General features: G+C 34.0%; 3 protein-coding genes across 7 annotated transcripts; all 3 read left to right on the top strand.

Annotated features, from left to right (window-relative positions):
• The first annotated feature begins 1048 nt into the window (after nt 1-1048).
• On the top strand, nt 1049-7329 carry LOC111297886 (synaptotagmin-1-like). Of its 3 annotated transcripts, XM_089745586.1 has the most exons (13): nt 1049-1336; nt 2219-2317; nt 2423-2473; nt 2577-2700; nt 3242-3360; nt 3473-3574; nt 4339-4413; nt 4750-4826; nt 4926-5172; nt 5246-5596; nt 6188-6319; nt 6972-7105; nt 7272-7329. In XM_089745586.1, the coding sequence occupies exons 1-12, from the start codon at nt 1226-1228 to the stop codon at nt 7098-7100; spliced, it is 1617 nt and encodes a 538-aa protein (XP_089601712.1). In that variant the 5' UTR covers nt 1049-1225; the 3' UTR covers nt 7101-7105; nt 7272-7329. The 3 variants fall into 3 exon arrangements, with proteins under 3 accessions (XP_089601712.1, XP_022748210.2, XP_089601713.1); XM_022892475.2 differs by having other exon boundaries at nt 6972-7329; XM_089745587.1 differs by lacking the exon at nt 4339-4413 and having other exon boundaries at nt 6972-7329.
• Nucleotides 7330-7370: 41 nt separating this feature from the next.
• Nucleotides 7371-14356, top strand: LOC111297878 (L-ascorbate peroxidase 3-like). 3 transcript variants are annotated; one of them, XR_016328790.1, is made up of 11 exons: nt 8466-8740; nt 8914-9038; nt 10187-10236; nt 11240-11305; nt 11379-11427; nt 12586-12668; nt 12760-12839; nt 12925-13027; nt 13397-13465; nt 13570-13673; nt 13848-14356. XR_016328790.1 is itself a non-coding variant. In XM_089745588.1 (10 exons), exons 2-10 carry the CDS (start codon nt 8628-8630, stop codon nt 14043-14045), a joined length of 867 nt encoding a protein of 288 aa, XP_089601714.1. In that variant the 5' UTR covers nt 7371-7510; nt 8569-8627; the 3' UTR covers nt 14046-14356. The 3 variants fall into 3 exon arrangements, 2 of the variants coding, with proteins under 2 accessions (XP_089601714.1, XP_022748202.2); XM_089745588.1 differs by lacking the exons at nt 13397-13465; nt 13570-13673 and adding an exon at nt 7371-7510 and having other exon boundaries at nt 8569-8740; XM_022892467.2 differs by lacking the exons at nt 13397-13465; nt 13570-13673.
• Nucleotides 14357-16979: 2623 nt separating this feature from the next.
• On the top strand, nt 16980-18280 carry LOC111298743 (myb-related protein 308-like). The gene is made up of 2 exons (XM_022893470.2): nt 16980-17575; nt 17696-18280. The coding sequence occupies exons 1-2, from the start codon at nt 17313-17315 to the stop codon at nt 18189-18191; spliced, it is 759 nt and encodes a 252-aa protein (XP_022749205.2). The 5' UTR covers nt 16980-17312; the 3' UTR covers nt 18192-18280.
• The last annotated feature ends 237 nt before the right edge of the window (nt 18281-18517 follow it).

The following is an 18517-nucleotide window of genomic DNA, read 5'->3' as shown; positions in this document are numbered from 1 at the left end:
AATAAAAATTTTATATTTAAAAATAATATTTCATTAATTTCAAGTTAAATCAAATTGGATACTATTTATATAATATCAGTTTGGATCAAATTCATATATTAAAAAAATAAAAAAATTTAAATTAAATATATTTTAAATTTTATGAATATAAAATTAAATCAAATTTAAAATAAATAAAAATTTATTCCGATCAAACTTATTATCATTCTTACCCTTAAAACTAAAAAAACATATATAATTTGTCGAAAAGTTTCCCTACTGCCTTGCATTAAAAAATGCACAAATTTTTTAAATTAATTAAGAAAAAGAGTAAAACAAAAAGGGATCTCGGTTTACGATAGTGACCGATTGGGGAAGATTGATAGGGAAAAATAAAAAATGAAGGAGACAAACTAGATAAGAAGATACGTCAAACGGTCAAAGTTTTAAATGCAGAAATTTTAGACAAACTATATTTCCTTTTTAAACTTTTTCCCCCCTTCGGAACCATCCAATTATTGTTGACTTTTTGTTGGGATGCACTATTTGGTGTTGAAAAGACATTCACACCCATGTTAAATTTTATAGATTAATTGAATCAAATGGGCAATTTCGGTAACTTGATTTCCGCAGTCGACAACCCGTGGGCACGTATTTTACGCGGCTGGGCAACCGACCTCTTGATAAGAAAGGTCCAATCCATGTGACATAACACGCGTCAAACAATCCATCCATTACAAGTTCCAATCATTGCTCCATCCAATAATTTATCGCCACGTGTAATGCTCCACTGGACGGTGGTTCCGACAATTCAAAATTAATTATACCTAGCTTTGATCATCCGTCACTCTCCACTGTTTAAGAAACACCTGTCGGAAGACTCTGTTGCCTTTTCACCTTCATTTCCTTCGGATATTCACAATAAATTACCGTTAAGATACAAAAATAAGTTGATTTTATTTTTAACTTTTGAAATATAGATCGGTGAAGGACAATTCCGTCAGTCCAAATTTTCATAATCTCGATTTTCGTTTTCCCTATTTTTTCTCATTAGATTTGATTTGGCGGTGCGAACGGTGAATTCTTTAGGGAACACGACGAGTTTTCATCGAAGAGAGTCATTGATCCGAAGAGAGTTGTGACTTTAGGGATTGTTTGACACAGAGGGGAACTTAAAAAAGAAAGAAAAAGAATTACCGTTTGTGTTATTCCTTTTGCTGTTTTTTTTTTATTATTATTTGAATTGATGGGCTTTTTGAGTACTGTGTTGGGTTTTTGTGGATTCGGAGTTGGGATTTCAGCGGGTCTTGTAATCGGTTACTCCTTCTTCATCTACTTCCAGCCTAGCGATGTCAAGGTAATGATTGTTCTATGTTCTTTTGTGATCAAATGCAGTAGTTCTTATTAGATTGAAGTTGTTTATATTTGTATATTGTCAAGGTAATGATTGTTCTATGTTCTTTTGTGATCAAATGCAGTATATAGGATGTTTTAAGCTTAGAGTTCTTGTTAGATTGAAGTTGTTTATATTTGTATATTTATGTTTGTTTTAATCTTTTTGGTAACTAAACGCAACATAGTCTGATGTTATGCATGGATTGCATATATTTGTATATTTAGATTGAAGTTGTCTATTAGATGATTGATAGATACTTATTAGGAAGAAATGGCTTTTGAAAAATTTAAGATTGCATAAGAAAATAGCATGTCAATCACCAGACAAAAATTTGACTAAGGATATGATTTAATTATGCAGATTTGATGCTATTAGGTTGACAGTGCATGAAATGGTTTCTTTAGCGGTTTTGCATCAGGAATGAATGGATTAACTAGTTAAATTCTTCAGTCTGGTAATGGGTGGGAATCTTAGCGATCAAATTCAATTCAAATCATATTAGATTAATCACATGCATATGCATATCTTCTTTGAAATTTGCAATCCTTGTTTGAGTTTTGAGGTTTTGTTATAATTCCAGTAGCAGGGTCCTCTAGAGCTTTTTTAACAAAAAATAAGCCAAAATGGGGTGACTAGAAATCAGGGTACCTTCCCCCATTTTCTTGTTGCTAAGGAAAATAATCAAAATTTTTGTAATTTGTTCTTGATAAATGGGGAAAAAGGAACACACAGGGAGAGTTGAAGGAAAGAATGTTTGATGTACTGCATCATGTGAATAATTTATATCTGTCACCTTTGTTTTCATTTTCTCGAATTTATTTATTTACACATTTGCCTTATCAGGATCCTAAAATCCGGCCATTGGTTGATCAAGATTCAGAGACATTACAAAAGATGCTTCCAGAGATACCTCTCTGGGTAAAAAATCCAGACTATGATCGTGTATGTAAATTTCAATAGTGTCTGTCACATTCTTTCCATGTCCGTTTCCTGCATTGAAATCTTAAAACTACCCTTTTTTTTTTTTTTGTTCTGGTTTATGTGAAGGTTGATTGGATAAACAAGTTTTTGGAATATTTGTGGCCTTATCTTGACAAGGTTTAGCTTCTAGTCCCCACTAACGTCTATCTTTTCTTGGTATCTTCTCGCTTCTTTATATGTTTGTTCTTAGCTCTTTTCTCGTTTAATTACCCTTTTGTAGGCGATTTGTACAACTGCCAAGAATATTGCCAAACCCATAATTGATGAGCAAATTCCAAAATATAAAATTGATGCTGTTGAATTTGAAACACTTACATTAGGATCTTTGCCGCCAACTTTCCAAGGTTAGTCAATCAATTACTCTTTAATGGTTGTTCTACCACCAGCCAATGCTATGTCACTTGTCTTTTTTTCGGAAAGGCGTCTTCAGGAGAAGCTGAGTAAATTTTGAGAACTCTGCTTGGTAATCTTGAATAGGTATTGAAGATAGCATAAATTGTATTGTATTTAGCATGAATAATTTTTTTTGGAACGCCACTTTCTAGGATGTGGTAAATTATTTGAGAAGTCAGCATGTCACATAAAAGACGAGGATAATGTATTTATCTATATTAATTGAAATACTTTGCAATACAAGATAGATTTTGGGCCACACAATAAAAGGTAGTTGCCCTTTTTCCTGTCTCCCCAAACTAGAGGAGTAGCTCCTGGATGTTTAGATGTGGGAGTAGCATATTCTCACCCAAATGTTTGGTGCCCAAGTCATTAGACCGGAGCCTAGATTTTCAGATCAAAAACCATATTTGTGCAGTTTTGATGCAGTTGATTTCTTTTATTTTTCTTCAGATTTCTCACTGATCTTGTCATTCTTCTTCTCATTGATAGGTATGAAGGTTTATGTCACAGATGAGAAAGAGTTAATCATGGAACCATTAATTAAATGGGCTGGAAATCCTAATGTTACTGTTGCTGTAAAGGCATTTGGTCTGAAGGCAACTGTTCAGGTTGTTATTTTTTCCTACCATAACAAGTAATATTTTTCTTTTACACTGAACTACTTGTGTTGGAGAACTGAGAGGAGGTTGTTTGTTAATTGTGTTGCTTGGATAATTTCAGGTTGTGGATTTGCAAGTGTTTGCTCTACCACGTATTACCTTGAAGCCTTTGGTCCCAAGTTTTCCATGTTTTGCAAGTATCTTTGTGTCCTTGATGGAGAAGGTTTGTGATTATGGATGAAATTAAATATTCTATTATTTAGATGTTTGATGTTTCAACATTTTAATGTGATAAATTATTTTTTAAATTATAACTACAAATTTGTGGCTATCAACATAAAATATATGCCAGATGTGCCCTTTCTCAGACACATATTTAGTAGGTAAGTAAATTAATGGAAAATGAAATAGTTTTCAATATGCCAAATATAATGGTAGCCAGAGTACTCTCATCTAGCTTCAGGTAGAAACTTTTGTACACTACTAATGAGTTTTCACTTTAATATATCATGTTTTTCAAATTTCATGCTGGAAATGTTACTGAGTTTCAGAATGATATTTGAATCTCCAAATTGATAAGATAATTTTTTACTTTGTCACCTTTTTGGTATTCAGCACTTGATATTTTGAATTTATGACAAACTAAATTAGCCCTTCAAAAAATTAATCCTTGCTTCCCCTGGGAATGCTTTCAACGCCATCTTTTATCTGTAGGGATGTTTATGTAATATTCATATGTTCAGGTACTCTCATAAAAGCATAAGAGGAATTTGTATGGATTACCGTCAATGAATGATTTAAGTATTCACATGCAAAAATTATATTTGTGAAATGAGAGAACCTTTTTTTTCTTCTAGTTTATTAGCCTATATATATAGTAATAAGTTTGCTTTCTTGCTTTTGGATGTATTGCCTCTTCCTCTCTCACTTTTAGATGAATAGCGATTAGTTCTTTTCTTTTTTAACCATATCTCTTCTAGTCTGCAGCCCCATGTTGACTTTGGGTTGAAGCTTATAGGGGCTGATCTCATGTCAATACCTGGTCTCTACAGGTTTGTCCAGGTAAAATGCCATATAATGTTCTGTCTCATTCTCAATTTTTTTGAGTTTCTCACCTGGCAGTTGCTAAATGAGGCTTTATTAAATGTTTCAAATTGCATTTCTTTCACCAAAAGCTCAATCTGTTGTAGGCACCTTTTCTTTAAAAAAAAATGCGCAATTTTTATCCTTAGAAGTTAGTGGGCCTCTCTTCAGTGGTGGTTTTATCTATGCTAACTTCTTGAAGGATGAGACCATTTTTTTTCCAGCTGTCAGAAAAAAATTCTCCTCATTAATGCCTCAACTGGCTTTGTCTATATGAATCATAGCTTTGAATGTTAATGAAGCAATGCAATGCAGGAGCTCATCAAAGATCAGGTTGCAAACATGTATCTATGGCCTAAAACCCTGCAAGTACAAATTCTGGATCCAGCAAAGTATGTTTCAAGATGTTCTCATATTTTATTATGAGTTATGTTCTCATTTTTTACTTTCACTTTTTTGGTCGTGGCTTAGAAATCCAATTGAACTTGCAGAGCTTTTAAGAGACCTGTAGGAATGCTCCATGTGAGAGTTGTAAGGGCAATGAAGCTAAGAAAGAAAGATCTTTTGGGTGCATCAGACCCTTATGTGAAACTAAAGCTAACTGAGGATAAGCTCTCATCTATGAAAACCACTGTGAAGCACAAAAACTTGAACCCTGAATGGAATGAGGAATTTGATATTTTTGTTAAAGATCCTCAAACCCAGGCCTTAGAGCTTCGTGTTTTTGACTGGGAGCAGGTAAGTTTTCAGAATTTTTTTATTGATATGGAGTTTTATGTTTTGTTTCTATAATATTTGTTCTCTTTCTCAGATTGGCAAGCATGAAAAGATGGGTATGAATGTGATTCCTTTGAAAGAACTTACTCCTGAGGAGCCAAAAGTTATGACCCTTGAACTCCTTAAAAATATGGACTTAAATGACACACAAAATGAGAAGTCACGTGGCCAGCTTGTGGTGGAACTGACATATAAGCCCTTCAAAGAAGATGAAATACCAAAATCTTTTGAGGAGTCAAAAACAGTGCAGAAGGCTCCTGAGAATACACCTGATGGTGGAGGTGTGCTTGCAGTCATAGTCCATGAGGCACAAGATGTTGAAGGAAAGCACCACACTAATCCATATGTGCGTGTTCTCTTTAGAGGCGAGGAGAAAAAAACTAAGGTATATTATGACATTGGCATTTAAAATTTCTGTTTTCTTTGACAAATTAATATCTCTCTTTTCGTTTGTTAATTTATTTCCAACTATCCAGTATTTTGCTTCACATTCATTTGGTCCTGGCAGTTTGCACTGGGGAGCTTGCTGATTCCTTCCTAATTCATGCCTCTTATTTTCTATTACTAATTATATCTTCTATGGAAAAGACTCAATGATGGTGGTGATAGCTATCTTTTGCTGAAAGATAATCAATTCAACTGGATGAAGAAAATATTGAACAGCAAGGAGACATTAGTGGAAGGAATCCTTTTAGATATTCATGTTTTCCTTTAAGGTCGAATAATTTGGTTACTGAAAGTCTTGAAAGAATCCTGAGATTTTCTTTGTCTTTATTTGGATAAATCAATTTTTTTTTTCATCCAAATAAGTAGGCAAAGCCTACTACAGTTATAACAGACTTCCAAACAGCAGCAAATCAGTTTGAGTACATCAAGGAAACAAAATAAAGAAATACAAGCATCACACCAAGATCATTTCCTTGTCAGTTGTTTGTCTTTCCTATAAATGACATGTTTTGTAATTTAATTGGTGCAGCATGTAAAGAAAAACAGAGATCCAAGATGGGAAGAGGAGTTTGTATTTATGATAGATGAACCCCCCATTAATGAGAAATTGCATGTGGAAGTTCTCAGCAATTCATCAAGGATAGGCCTGCTGCACTCAAAGGTACTGTTTGCACTGTTACTTGCATGCCATGTAGTACTCTTTCAACTCATCTTTCTTGCCAAATTTCAGTTTGTTGCTTTACATCCATAGTTATGTTAACCATGTGGCTTGGACTTGGATTTGGGTGTTGGACATGGTCCCATGGACCCATGTTTGTCTTTGCTGTGCAATATTTCATACTTCATTTCCTTGGACTTGGATGATTGTACCTGAATGCATGTCTATTCCCAGGGATGCTTTGTGGATGTATGGAGAGTTCAGGTCTATGTAGATATTAGATTATAAAAATTGTCATCGTTGTTTATTGTGTTTGAACTTTGAAATGTTTTGAATGACATGGATTGTTGTCTAGAGACTGGATTCTTTTGCTGTTTTATTTTCTTTACGAAAAATGATAAGCTGACACTTATTTTCATTGGAGCTTGGTTGAATTTTGTGATGTTGTTAGATAATGATGATTGTATTTGGATATCTAAGGATTTTTACAGTTTCAACTCCAGAATCATATGTACAAATATATACATAACACACATGCATATATGTTTGTATTTTAAATGTGTGTGCATGTTGGTATTGTTTTTCGGTATTCTGGGTCTGTTTTCAAAGTTTGCTACTATAACTTACTATTAACCATATTTCTTCCCATTAACAGGAATCACTAGGTTATATCGATATCAATCTTTCAGATGTTGTTAACAACAAAAGAATCAATGAGAAATACCATCTCATAGACTCAAAGAATGGACGGATCCAGATTGAGTTGCAATGGAGAACAAAATAAGCTTAGTGTGTTTCTTTCTTTTCTTACCTTGAATATTGTTGGACTTTTATGAATTAAGGATACTGCATCAAAGGAAACCATTTCTCAATCTGTCATCAGATTGAAGATTGAATAGGTCATTTTATTTGTTTGTTTCTATACATGATTGTAATAATAGCACCAACGACGCAGGATTTCTAGTTCTCAAGCTTGTAAGATAGAAATGAAAACAGTTATGCTTTGGACAATATATGACGGTTTGAGGTCTTCATAAAAACGCTTACCGGATCAGGGCTTGACCACCCACAATACTAATGGTTCCTGTTGCGGCACGTAAATGCCTGGTTTTGGGCCGAGATTGGCAGGTCGCTCCACCGCAAGCCTGCTTTGCTCGTCTTCTACGTAACTTTCTTGGGAGGTACAACACAAAGGTTAGGCAGTCTTATAGTCATAAGCGAAACATTTTTTTAGCTCTATTCGTGAGTCTTGATTGGAAGATTATCGTTGAATTAAATATTATAGGGTACATTTTTGTGGTTGAATTTTTAAAAATTTAATCATAAAATGCAATCCATCTAAAAAATGGGGATAAAATTTATATGAAAATTTTTAAGTAAAATTGGTGAAATTTTTTATTAAAAATGATTTAATAAAAATTTTAATAAAAAATTTAAATCGATAACTTAATAAAGCTTAACATGAATATCAATAATACGTAAAAAAAAAAAAAATTATTAAAAATATTATTTATAATTCAAATTGAATTGATATTTAATTAACGGTAAAAATTTTATTAATATTTTTATTAAAAATATTTATATCAAAATATATATATATTAAAATTTATTAAAATTTTTACACTAAATTTATATAATGAAAATTTTTAATATATTGATTTTATTTTTTATTTTAGTTTTGTTTAATTATTTTTAATAAAAAACTCGTTTCACCTAAAATTTGTTGTTTGAGTCTTTCCCAATAAATGGATCTTAATAATACTAACTATTTACCATTATAATTTTTTTTTTTTATAAAAAAAAATTGCAAAAATCAGTTTACAAGAATTTGTTGAAAATAGGGTTCAAATGACACGTTATGTGAGATATGTAGGTTTAACACACTTGGTTTGCCAAACAAGAATAAAGTAATTTTTTTTTAATTTCATGGCTAATTTAACGACTAGATAATTTGAGAAAATGAAATTAACATTGGCAATTTAAGGACGAAATCTAGAATAGGAAAACTTAAGTAAGAAGCAAAGTCAAGCATTGGAAACGTTGTGAACTTACCAATCTTAGAATGAGCTCGATCACGCGTAACGATCGCTCTCGGCCTCCGAAATAGTCCAACCCATTTATACCATATCTAATCCCGTTTGATTGGCTTATCTTCGTCTTCCAAATCCCCAAAAAAAAAACAAACCAAAACAGAACTATTCTTGCAGTTTTATCCTAACATTGAGTCTTGACCATTTCCTCACTTTCTGCAGTTGATAGTTGCTACACTGAAGAGAGAGAGAGAGATAGAGAGAGAGAGAGAGAGATTTCAATGGCGTTTCCTGTTGTCGATACCGAGTACCTTAAGGAGATCGACAAAGCTCGTCGCGAACTTCGCGCTCTCATCGCCTTCAAGAACTGCGCTCCAATCATGCTTCGCTTAGCGTATTTCTTCTTCTTCTTCTTCGTTTGTTTCCATGAAAGACGCAAGAAATATAGTAGGAAGGAAATCGAATTAAGAAAGAACAAATAGAAGCAAAGGATTACTATTATTTTTAGTAGTTTTAATGATAATTACTTTTTGAATGGATTGATTTTCCGTTATTGTTTTCTTGAAGGTGGCATGACGCAGGCACGTACGATGTCAGCACCAAGACCGGTGGACCAAATGGCTCCATAAGGCATGAAGAAGAGTACACTCATGGCTCCAATAGCGGCTTGAAAATCGCTATTGATTTTTGCGGTCAGACTCTAATTCCTTTTCTAATATCTTTGCTCTTTTATCTAAGTATCTAACCATAAAATTCGTGTAAAATGTTTATGCAATAGTTGACTTATCTGCAAGATTGGAAAAATATAGATCTTCTCCTTACAACATAATCTTAAGGATTATTATCCTATCTACAGTGTTGGAGTCTGAAAACTCCACATGGGACTTTTTACATTTCAACCATTTGTCTGTTTTACTGTAAATGAGGGAATTGATGTTGAATGATGAAGTTAATGTGTTTAATTAAATGGACATGTGTCAAACATTTAAAATCACTTGTTGAGTTTTTAGATTCGACTATCCTAGATATGATAGTTATTATAATTTTAAAGGAATGAGAAATTTGAGTTGCATTGCTATTACTTCAAGTTCATTCATGTTGATAGAGCAATTTCGGAATCTGGAATGCTGAAATAATTTTTAATATTTAATTTTTACTCACTGGAAAGGGGGTTTTGTTTTCTTTGTTTTAAAGGTTAGAAATCTTATGAGGTGGAAGCAGGGCCTGGCAAGTATGTTGGTTAGTGTGTTGACATAGGGTTTAACAGAAGAATCATTTGCTTCAAAATCTCACATACTAGCACGGCATGATTATTTGACAAGGATTTTGGAAGATATGCTCAAATTGCTTAGTAAAAGTTTAAATCAGGGCAACATAATCTGTATGCCTGTTTTGCAGAAATGGAAGATATTATTAGCTCAATGTGATTGTAGTGATTTTATTTTGATCTTACAGTATAAGGTTGAACTTGCATGGCTCCATAAGGTTTGAGCCATTGAAGTTTGGGTGGTACATTGTTTGTTGCCTTGGTTGACAAAGAACCATCCCTTTTAAGGTGAACTTCTGTTGTATGGTAGTCAGTTGTCTCCTCCATCAGAAGTTTGTGGTAGAAAGACATCGATCTTCACAATTAATTGGTGCAAATGTTGTAACTTCTATCCAAGTCTGAATTGCTAACAAGTTTTTGAATATATTTTAGTACATTTGTGTTTTCATGCATGTAACATATCTTCCTATGTATGGTTTGGTAGTTTATGTTAAAATATTCTTCTAAAAACTAAAAATGTTTTTATATTTTTATTTATGTTGACTAAAGAGTATTCTCTTTGAAACATTTCAGAGGAGGTGAAGGCTAAACATCCTAAGATCACACATGCAGACCTATACCAGGTGATTATGGAGTCAAAAGAGTTAGCATGCATTTTATTTGAGATTTGATTGCATCACTAGGGAATTAAAAAGTATATAGTGTTTTCTATTTGATTTTATTGAAAGAATTCTGATATGAAAAAAAATTAAAGATGGATCTATAGCATTAAGAAATCATGATTATGTTGCTTGAGAAAGTTTTTAAAACAATATCTAGATCTTTTGCCAAAGGATATCATTGCATGCTTCCTGCAACTGGACTTATACGAAAAAGGGCTCTGCTACTGTCTTGCTATGAGTATTAAGAAATCATGATGCTGTTGCTTGAGAAAGTTCTTAAACAATATCTAAATCTTTTATCAAAGGATATCCCTGCATGCTTCCTGCAACTGGACTTATATGAAAAAGGGCTCTGCTACTGTACTTCTATGAGCACATTGGGGAAACAAAGAAACATTTACACACTGATTAGATCCAAAAACTTAATCTAAAATCCTTGCTGGAGTTTGAGGTGAAGGCCTCTGGTTTAGGTTCTTCAGATGAAGACATTTTGTTTGTTTACTTAAGTAGACTCTCTCTGTAATACATTATGTGGATTCACTATAATATAAAACTTATATTTAGCTAGGTTAAATGATTGGCCTGATAGAATTGTTTTATGAAAGATCTTGGAGAGTTAGAAACAGAGAGGATTGCTGGTACTTAACAAGAAAGAAGCTATTAATTGTAGTATCATGTTATAACGGCAAAAAAAAAGGGCTATATATTTGATTAAATTTTTGTGATTTGTAAAAAAAAATAGATAGAAACATTGAAACCCAAACTGCATAAGAAATTACTTGAGTTGAGAGGTGTTGTAGATTTTGAGACTGTTTGTTGCACTTACAGTAGCAACTCTTGTTTCTTAACAGCGTGTGTTCTTCATATGCCACACCACACAAATGACTGCACTTAGATTAAAACCAAAGTTGTTGATTTTTTGTTGAATGATGAATGACCCATGATTTATCATTTTCATTTTCAGCTTGCGGGTGTTGTTGCTGTTGAAGTCACCGGAGGTCCCTCTATTAACTTTGTACCAGGAAGAAAGGTATGTTTTTTCGGCTTATTCTTGCAAATGTAGCTTGTTTAGTTCATTTGATTAAGTATGCTTTGTTTAATAGGATTCAAACATTTGTCCCAAGGAAGGTCGACTTCCAGATGCTAAAAAAGGTAACATAATTTCTGAAGCCATTTATTTGAATTTCTGATTCCACACACTAAGAACTGTAAATTCTGATTTCTGGGTAATTGGGCACTTTAAATATTTGTAAATTTTGATGCTTAGACGATCTACATGGTTATATCTAGTCATATCTTTTGCTACTTTCAGATTTCTTTCGTTATGTGTTTCCTCAAACTAGATGGAAGATATAGAACTGAAGGCATTTGGAATCATGCTACTATTGTCTAATGGCTAATATTTTTGTGACCTTTGTGGCTTCTTACATTTTCTGTTTTTTGCAGTTCTAATGAACTAATTATGAGATTCATAGAATACGTTATGAGTTATGACTGTATTGTTGTCATTACCTGTTTGATAGAAAAAGCCATTTACTCTAAGCTTTTATTTCTGTCAGTTATCAAAGTAAAAATTCTCTTGAAGAATTCGTAGTTTGGATGGAGCATAGGTTACTCTTAACTGATCAAAAGATTATCACTGTGCCACCTTCTATTTCTTTATCACAGCTTGGATCTTTAAAATTAGATTGGCAAATAAATATCTGGATTGGGATCGTTGACCACATGTTCATCGCTCTCTTTTGGTGGTTTTAGACTCCTCTAAGAGAAACGAGTCCACAAGTTAGTGGTCTGGTTTTTCTGTCAAGTTTGTCTGTCTAGAGCCAGGAATGGGAGTATTGGAACGTAGTTACCGGAAGCCTTCATAACAGCTGCAAACTGTTCCCTAGGAGCCTCTTCTGTACTGGTTGGGTGACACCAATTAGATTTTTTAACAATAGTTACATCTGATCAGTATTCTATACAAGGAGAGATTGGCTTGGTACTTGGATCCATGCAATTTTGTTCATTGACCAATCATTCTGTTGGTTTTAGAAACTACTATAGACAAATTCCAAGAACTTTTGTTTTTTTTTTTTCCTTGGTCAAGAGTTCTGGAGTAATCATGTAGTCAATTGTTGCACCTAATAAGGTATCCGTGGAAACCAAAATGAAATTAATTAATCTATTAGTTCGGCAGACACTTTTGAGTATCCTCTTCCACATGTTTATCAGCTTACATTCAAATGCATATGTAATCTTATGTTTCTATTGTCTGGAGTTGTGGACTCTAAAGTTTGCATTTTTTTTTTTTGTGAATCCTGGTGTTAGGTGCACCTCATCTGAGGGACATCTTCTATCGAATGGGCCTATCTGACAAGGATATTGTGGCATTATCTGGGGGTCACACTCTGGTACTTTTTTTTTTACATGTTTTTGTCTATGCCTGAGTTTGTTGGTTATAGATTCAACATCAGACCTTTTGTGTTGGCTTTGGTGTTACAGGGAAGGGCTCATCTAGAGAGATCAGGTTTTGATGGCCCTTGGACCAATGAACCGCTGAAGTTCGACAACTCTTATTTTGTGTAAGATTAAATCTGTGATTTGCAAGCTATTATATTTCCTTCTTACTCAGAATTCATATGAATTCATTTACTATTATTGTCCCAGGGAGCTGCTAAAAGGGGAATCAGAAGGGTTATTGAAACTTCCAACAGACAAGGCTTTGTTGGATGATCCTGTGTTCCGCCAGTATGTACAGCTTTATGCAAAGGTAATAGTTTAACCGAATGGCTTCCGTTTGTCTTACCTGTACATCCAGAGAGATCAAGGGGACGTTGCTAAATTTGTAATGTAATTACTTGAGTATTTATTACGGTTTTTTGTCTTCCATTTAGTAGACCCTGTTCTTGGTAGATCTTTATCTTTATCTTTGTTGGTATGTTTAGTGCACAAGATTATGATAAGATAGAATGTTGCTTTCATTGTTTCTGATTGGGCCACTTGTGCACTGATAGAAATGTCAGAATTTTATCTAGAGCCTATCCTGCAAACCTAATTGAAATAACTAGATTCAGATTAAACCAATATTTGAATAGGAAATTTTTTGTCCTCGTCTAACTGAATTCAACCTTGCTTCAAGTGGGCTTGTGCTGTTATAAGGACCCTTTGCATACCAACCTGAGACTGGCCTGTGCTTCTTTCAAATTAGGTAATTCGTTGGGTCTATATGATGTTCCTGTGCAATCCTGGTCTAATCTTAGCCAAACTGAGTCAAACACAGGCTAATGCCAACTACTATCAAATATGCTGCAGGAAGCATCTTTTTAGGTGATATAAACCAATCTTGGATTGAGACATTATGCAAATAAATATCTGTTCTGCTATGATTCCTGGACTACTAAATGCCCAACTCCTAGGTTGGTACATGGTTAAATTGATTGCAGTTGTTGGTTGGCATCCTCCAATGCTCTGTTATGATATTTTCTTCAATGAGGCTATCATTACCATTCTATTTCTTTTGAACTTCATCTTTCCATGTGATTTTTTTTTTTTTTTAGAATTTGGCCAATCTTATTTCTGGCATTTGGCAGGATGAGGATGCATTCTTCAGAGATTATGCAGAATCTCATAAGAAACTTTCAGAACTTGGGTTTACTCCTAGTTCTTCTCGCTCCAAGCTAATTGTGAAGGACAGCACCATATTGGCACAGAGTGCTGTTGGGGTTGCTGTCGCAGCTGCTGTGGTGATCCTAAGCTACTTTTATGAGGTCCGCAAAAGAATGAAGTGAAGCTAGATTACAAGGTCTTTCTACAACAGAACATCCATTATCAATTAGCAGAACTTGGTCCGATCATCTGGCTAGCTATGTAGTTCTTGTTTCTCTGACGTGATATCCCCTCCTACATGCCATAGTTATTGCCATCTAGACATATTGGTAAAAGATGAAAATACATAAGTTGTTCCATTTGAAGTAAAATAACAAACACATGGATAAATTCTCCAGAGCCACTTCAATCGTGGCATTTCTATTACAAACCATTCTCTTGTACTTTGGTATGATTAACTTGGCGGTTGCTCTTCACGGTGATTGGTTTTCAATGCTCTCTGGTTTTCAATGCTCTCTGGTTTTCGAACTCTTATTGAGCCACCTCGTTGAAGCCCAATCAGGTCTGGGCTGTGCCCCATGGTTAATGTAACCAAAATACATGGAAATAAGGAAAAAATTTTTAAGGTAAGGTGTGGATTTGGATTGTCTGAAACTGATCTTCCGCCAAGGTTAAGAGTCCCACATGGTGGGGGGGGCAGCCAAAAGAGAAACGAGGAAGGTAGGTTAGGGGTAAGGGTCTTCAGCCTGTTTAGGACATCTCTCCTTATTCCTCAAGTCTTGTTCAATGCCTAAGCACGTGACATCCACGGGGCGTCACCAACAAAATCTGATTATTGACAATCCCAAGTCCTAACCAAGGCCTTAACCCACTTTTATGACCTCAACTAATCACCTAATTATAAAATTCCATTGCATTCTTTCGAGTCTTTATCTCTCTATATTTTTAGGGCAGCCATGTTGTTGCGTAGGGGAAGGCCGGTGAGGAAAAAAACTTGATAAAAGGCCAACCTAACTGATTGCGATGATGAGAGCCATCTGATTGAAATAGGTGAGGAACCATTCAATTCATGGGTGTAGCTATATGTTTGATCCATCATTTTTTAGGAGTAAACAACACATTGGTTTCAAATTTCTTTCTCCTCCCACTCTCAATTTTTTTTCTCTTTTAAATGTACTGTTTGTTCAAAATTTGAAAGGCAAAAACAGATGGATAGGCATTAAGTGGGTTTTTCGTTTTTGTTAAAAAAATTAAAAATAATCGAGTCGTGTCGATAAATAAAATCTTAATTGGTGCCCCCACCCAGACGGCTCAACATCAAAGTGAGGCCAGCGTTGGACTAGTGCAAGGATAGTCAAAAAGGTTAAAAAAAAGGTGGGTGAAAATACAATACAGATTGTTTCATGGGTGGACCTCTCCCTCCTTCCCTTGGAAAACAACTTCTGCTCTTACCATTCAGTCGAATTTCATGATGAGAAAAGAGGGAGAAAGAGAGAGCACAAGGTGGGACACTCTCATGTGCGGTAGCGCGAGGGAAAGATTGAAGATAACAACGAAAAGGTGAAGTGAATCAACCTTTCCCGTAACCTTTGCTGCCCTTTTTTGTTGCCTAAACTTACACCGCAAGATCAATAAATAATGATTTAATTTGTTAAAATTTATCCTTTTCGATAAAAAAAAATTAAATTTAAATTTTATTGATAATTACGTACTAAAATTATTTTAAATGTATAATTTATAATTATTTATTTTAATTTATCAGATATAATATATTTTATTTTAATTTAAAAAATTAAATTATTTATCTATTACGAAATTTATCCTAATAATAATAATAATAATAACTTACTCCACAAGGTTTGGGAGACGACAAAAAACCAAAACAAAAGAAAAGTGGAAGGTGAACCACAGGCCACATCCAACCACAACCACACCCACACATATGATATTTCTTTTCCTATTCTTCCCTTTTCTTTCGTCATCCCGCCAATGACCCAACCTCGATCCAAGTCTTCTAGAAGCTGTGTCACTCTCTCTCATGCATGAATACTATACCAATAGAATAAAGATCCGCAACCACCATGATCTCTATATTATGATTTACACCCAAGAATTACCAATTATCCTTGTAATCATATTTATGATATTTGAAAATTATAGATTTAAAAAATTTAAATACATAATATTTTTTCAATCAAAGATATAACAAGACAAAAAAAATTTTTAAAAAAATTAAAGACCTGAAAAAAATAGCCATTCAATCACCCGCTACAGCTAACAATATAGCAAGATTATTCATATTTTCTCACAAAAAACACACCGACGTGTACATATGCATATGCATATATTTTCAACTTTAAATTTGCTTTGATTTTTGTGTAAGCCAAAACTATTCAACAATTAGTTATATGTAATATTATTTATAATAGTGATATCTGTTGATAAAATATATCTTATCTTACAGACATATGATTACAGATCGTGCATTCGATATAATCTCAATAAATAATCATTAATATAACTCAAATACAAAATTTTTTCGTCAAAAAACCAACCACTTATCAGTTTATACCTTATAAATTTCAAATATTTGTTTGAGTCATGGTAATTCCCTCTTATTTCTTTTGCATTTACAAAATTCTATTAACAATTACAAATAAAAAATGCACTTTAGATATGAAGCTCGGGTTTATAAGTAATATATATTTCTTATTGTGATTGAATAATTATAGTATTACAATAAAAAGAATTATAGATGAAATATTTTTCGAAATTAGGTTGATATTTGAGGAAAACGGATAAGCTTTACATCGAAAACCTATCCTAAGGATGTAATTAGTTTCAATAACATAATAAAAATATAAGTTGAATATGAATTCTGGTACATGTTGTGTAGTGAAGTTGGGGGAAAGATTATGAAAGCAAACTAAATTATTAATCAAAAGTAGTACAGGTTTAGAGAAAGGGGCAAAGGAAGAAATTAGGGGACCAAATGTCATACTTTGTCCTGCCCACACTTTAATTCCTTACTTTACACCTACCTGAAGGTTACCTACAGTTAAGATATATAGCCCTTTTAACTTATTATTATATATGATTGATGGTAATATTATCAAGAGAAAGGCTCCACCAGCCACTCCCTCAAACTTGTCTCACCAACTCATATCTAGAAGCAAAATTTGGTTCACTGCCCTCTCTCTTTCTTTATCTTTCTCTCTCTGGGTTTGTTGGATTAATAGTCAAAAGGCTATAAAACCACATCTAAAGTTCTCTCGAAGGGCCGGCCTCCATGTTCCAGCAACACAGAAAACAAGTCCTCCATTCCATTTTCCACCCTCAATACTACTTGTAAATTCTGAATTTTTTGGTTATTTATAATACTATGTACTATTGAGAAACATCCAAGCGAAGGTACTTTAGTGCTAGTTTAGTAGTTTTCCACAACTCAAATGGGAAGGTCTCCTTGCTGTGAGAAAGCTCATACAAACAAAGGTGCATGGACCAAAGAAGAAGACGATCGCCTCATCGCTTACATCCGAGCCCATGGTGAAGGTTGCTGGCGCTCACTCCCTAAAGCTGCTGGCCTTCTCCGCTGTGGCAAAAGTTGTAGACTTCGCTGGATCAACTACCTAAGACCTGACCTTAAACGTGGCAATTTTACTGAAGAAGAAGATGAGCTCATTATCATGCTGCATGGCCTTCTTGGTAACAAGTAAGTATATACATATTCAACTTTCCTATTGTCATATGTGTAGTATTTGAAAATCTTGATTGGTTTTTGATGGTCTTAATTTTTTTTTTTTTGGGGGGGGGGGATTCTTTGAATTTATAGGTGGTCTCTTATAGCTGGGAGATTACCAGGAAGAACAGATAATGAGATAAAGAATTACTGGAACACACATATAAGAAGGAAGCTATTGAACAGAGGTATTGATCCTGCAACTCACAGGCCACTCAATGATGCTGCTCGGGATGTAACAACAATATCTTTCAGTGGTGCTAAAGAAGAGAAAGAACAGAGTAATAACCCTAGTGGATTTGTCAACAAAGATGATGAGAAGAAAATCCCAGTTCAAGAAACGTGTCCAGACTTGAATTTGGACCTCAGAATTAGCCCTCCTTACCATCAAAGCCAGGCGCCAGAGCCATTGAAAACTAGGGGAAGGACTCTTTGTCTTGTTTGCAGTTTGGGAGTGAAAAACGGCAAAGGCTGCGCTTGCAGCATCGGTGGTACTGCTGGTAGCAGCAGTAGCAACAGCAACAGTGGTTATGATTTCTCACGCTTGAAAACTGGCTTCTTGGATTATAGAAGTTTGGAAATGAAATAAGAGGGAATTTCAAAAAAAAATTTTAATCATTTAGCTCAACAGAAAATGGAAAGAAATGACAAGGAGATTAAATGTTCTTAGTTTTAAAATCCCTCTAATTTTCTCTTTATCTCTAATTTCTATTATTATTATTATATCAATATATATATAGATATATAGTAATAGTAGTCCAGGTGACCATTATTGGTGAATGTTTTTGCATTTATTGGATTATACACTTTCTTTTCTTTTACCTTTATAATTTTGCTTTTACCACTCTTTTCCAAGAAAAAGTTGAGCTTTGTCACACCTCAATGATCATTGATCAGATCTTCAAAAGGGTCATG

This window comes from Durio zibethinus, chromosome 16 (genome assembly GCF_047325235.1).
Source record: "Durio zibethinus cultivar Kanyao isolate XHJ-2024 chromosome 16, ASM4732523v1, whole genome shotgun sequence".
Taxonomy (NCBI): domain Eukaryota; kingdom Viridiplantae; phylum Streptophyta; class Magnoliopsida; order Malvales; family Malvaceae; genus Durio; species Durio zibethinus.
The sequence above is the reverse complement of the archived record's forward strand: the minus strand, read 5'-3'. Positions and strand labels throughout refer to the sequence as shown.

What these genes read in the sequence shown, in the direction of transcription:
- LOC111297886 (XM_089745586.1), top strand. Translation starts at nt 1,226, where the DNA reads ATGGGCTTTTTGAGTACTGTGTTGGGTTTTTGTGGATTCGGAGTTGGG. An exon ending in TGTGGCCTTATCTTGACAAG is followed by an intron (nt 2,474 to 2,576) that starts GTTTAGCTTCTA and finishes ACCCTTTTGTAG; the next exon opens with GCGATTTGTACAACTGCCAA. An exon ending in TTGTGTCCTTGATGGAGAAG is followed by an intron (nt 3,575 to 4,338) that starts GTTTGTGATTAT and finishes TCTAGTCTGCAG; the next exon opens with CCCCATGTTGACTTTGGGTT.
- LOC111297878 (XM_089745588.1), top strand. Translation starts at nt 8,628, where the DNA reads ATGGCGTTTCCTGTTGTCGATACCGAGTACCTTAAGGAGATCGACAAA. An exon ending in CCAATCATGCTTCGCTTAGC is followed by an intron (nt 8,741 to 8,913) that starts GTATTTCTTCTT and finishes GTTTTCTTGAAG; the next exon opens with GTGGCATGACGCAGGCACGT. An exon ending in ATGTACAGCTTTATGCAAAG is followed by an intron (nt 13,028 to 13,847) that starts GTAATAGTTTAA and finishes GGCATTTGGCAG; the next exon opens with GATGAGGATGCATTCTTCAG.
- LOC111298743 (XM_022893470.2), top strand. Translation starts at nt 17,313, where the DNA reads ATGGGAAGGTCTCCTTGCTGTGAGAAAGCTCATACAAACAAAGGTGCA. An exon ending in CATGGCCTTCTTGGTAACAA is followed by an intron (nt 17,576 to 17,695) that starts GTAAGTATATAC and finishes TTGAATTTATAG; the next exon opens with GTGGTCTCTTATAGCTGGGA.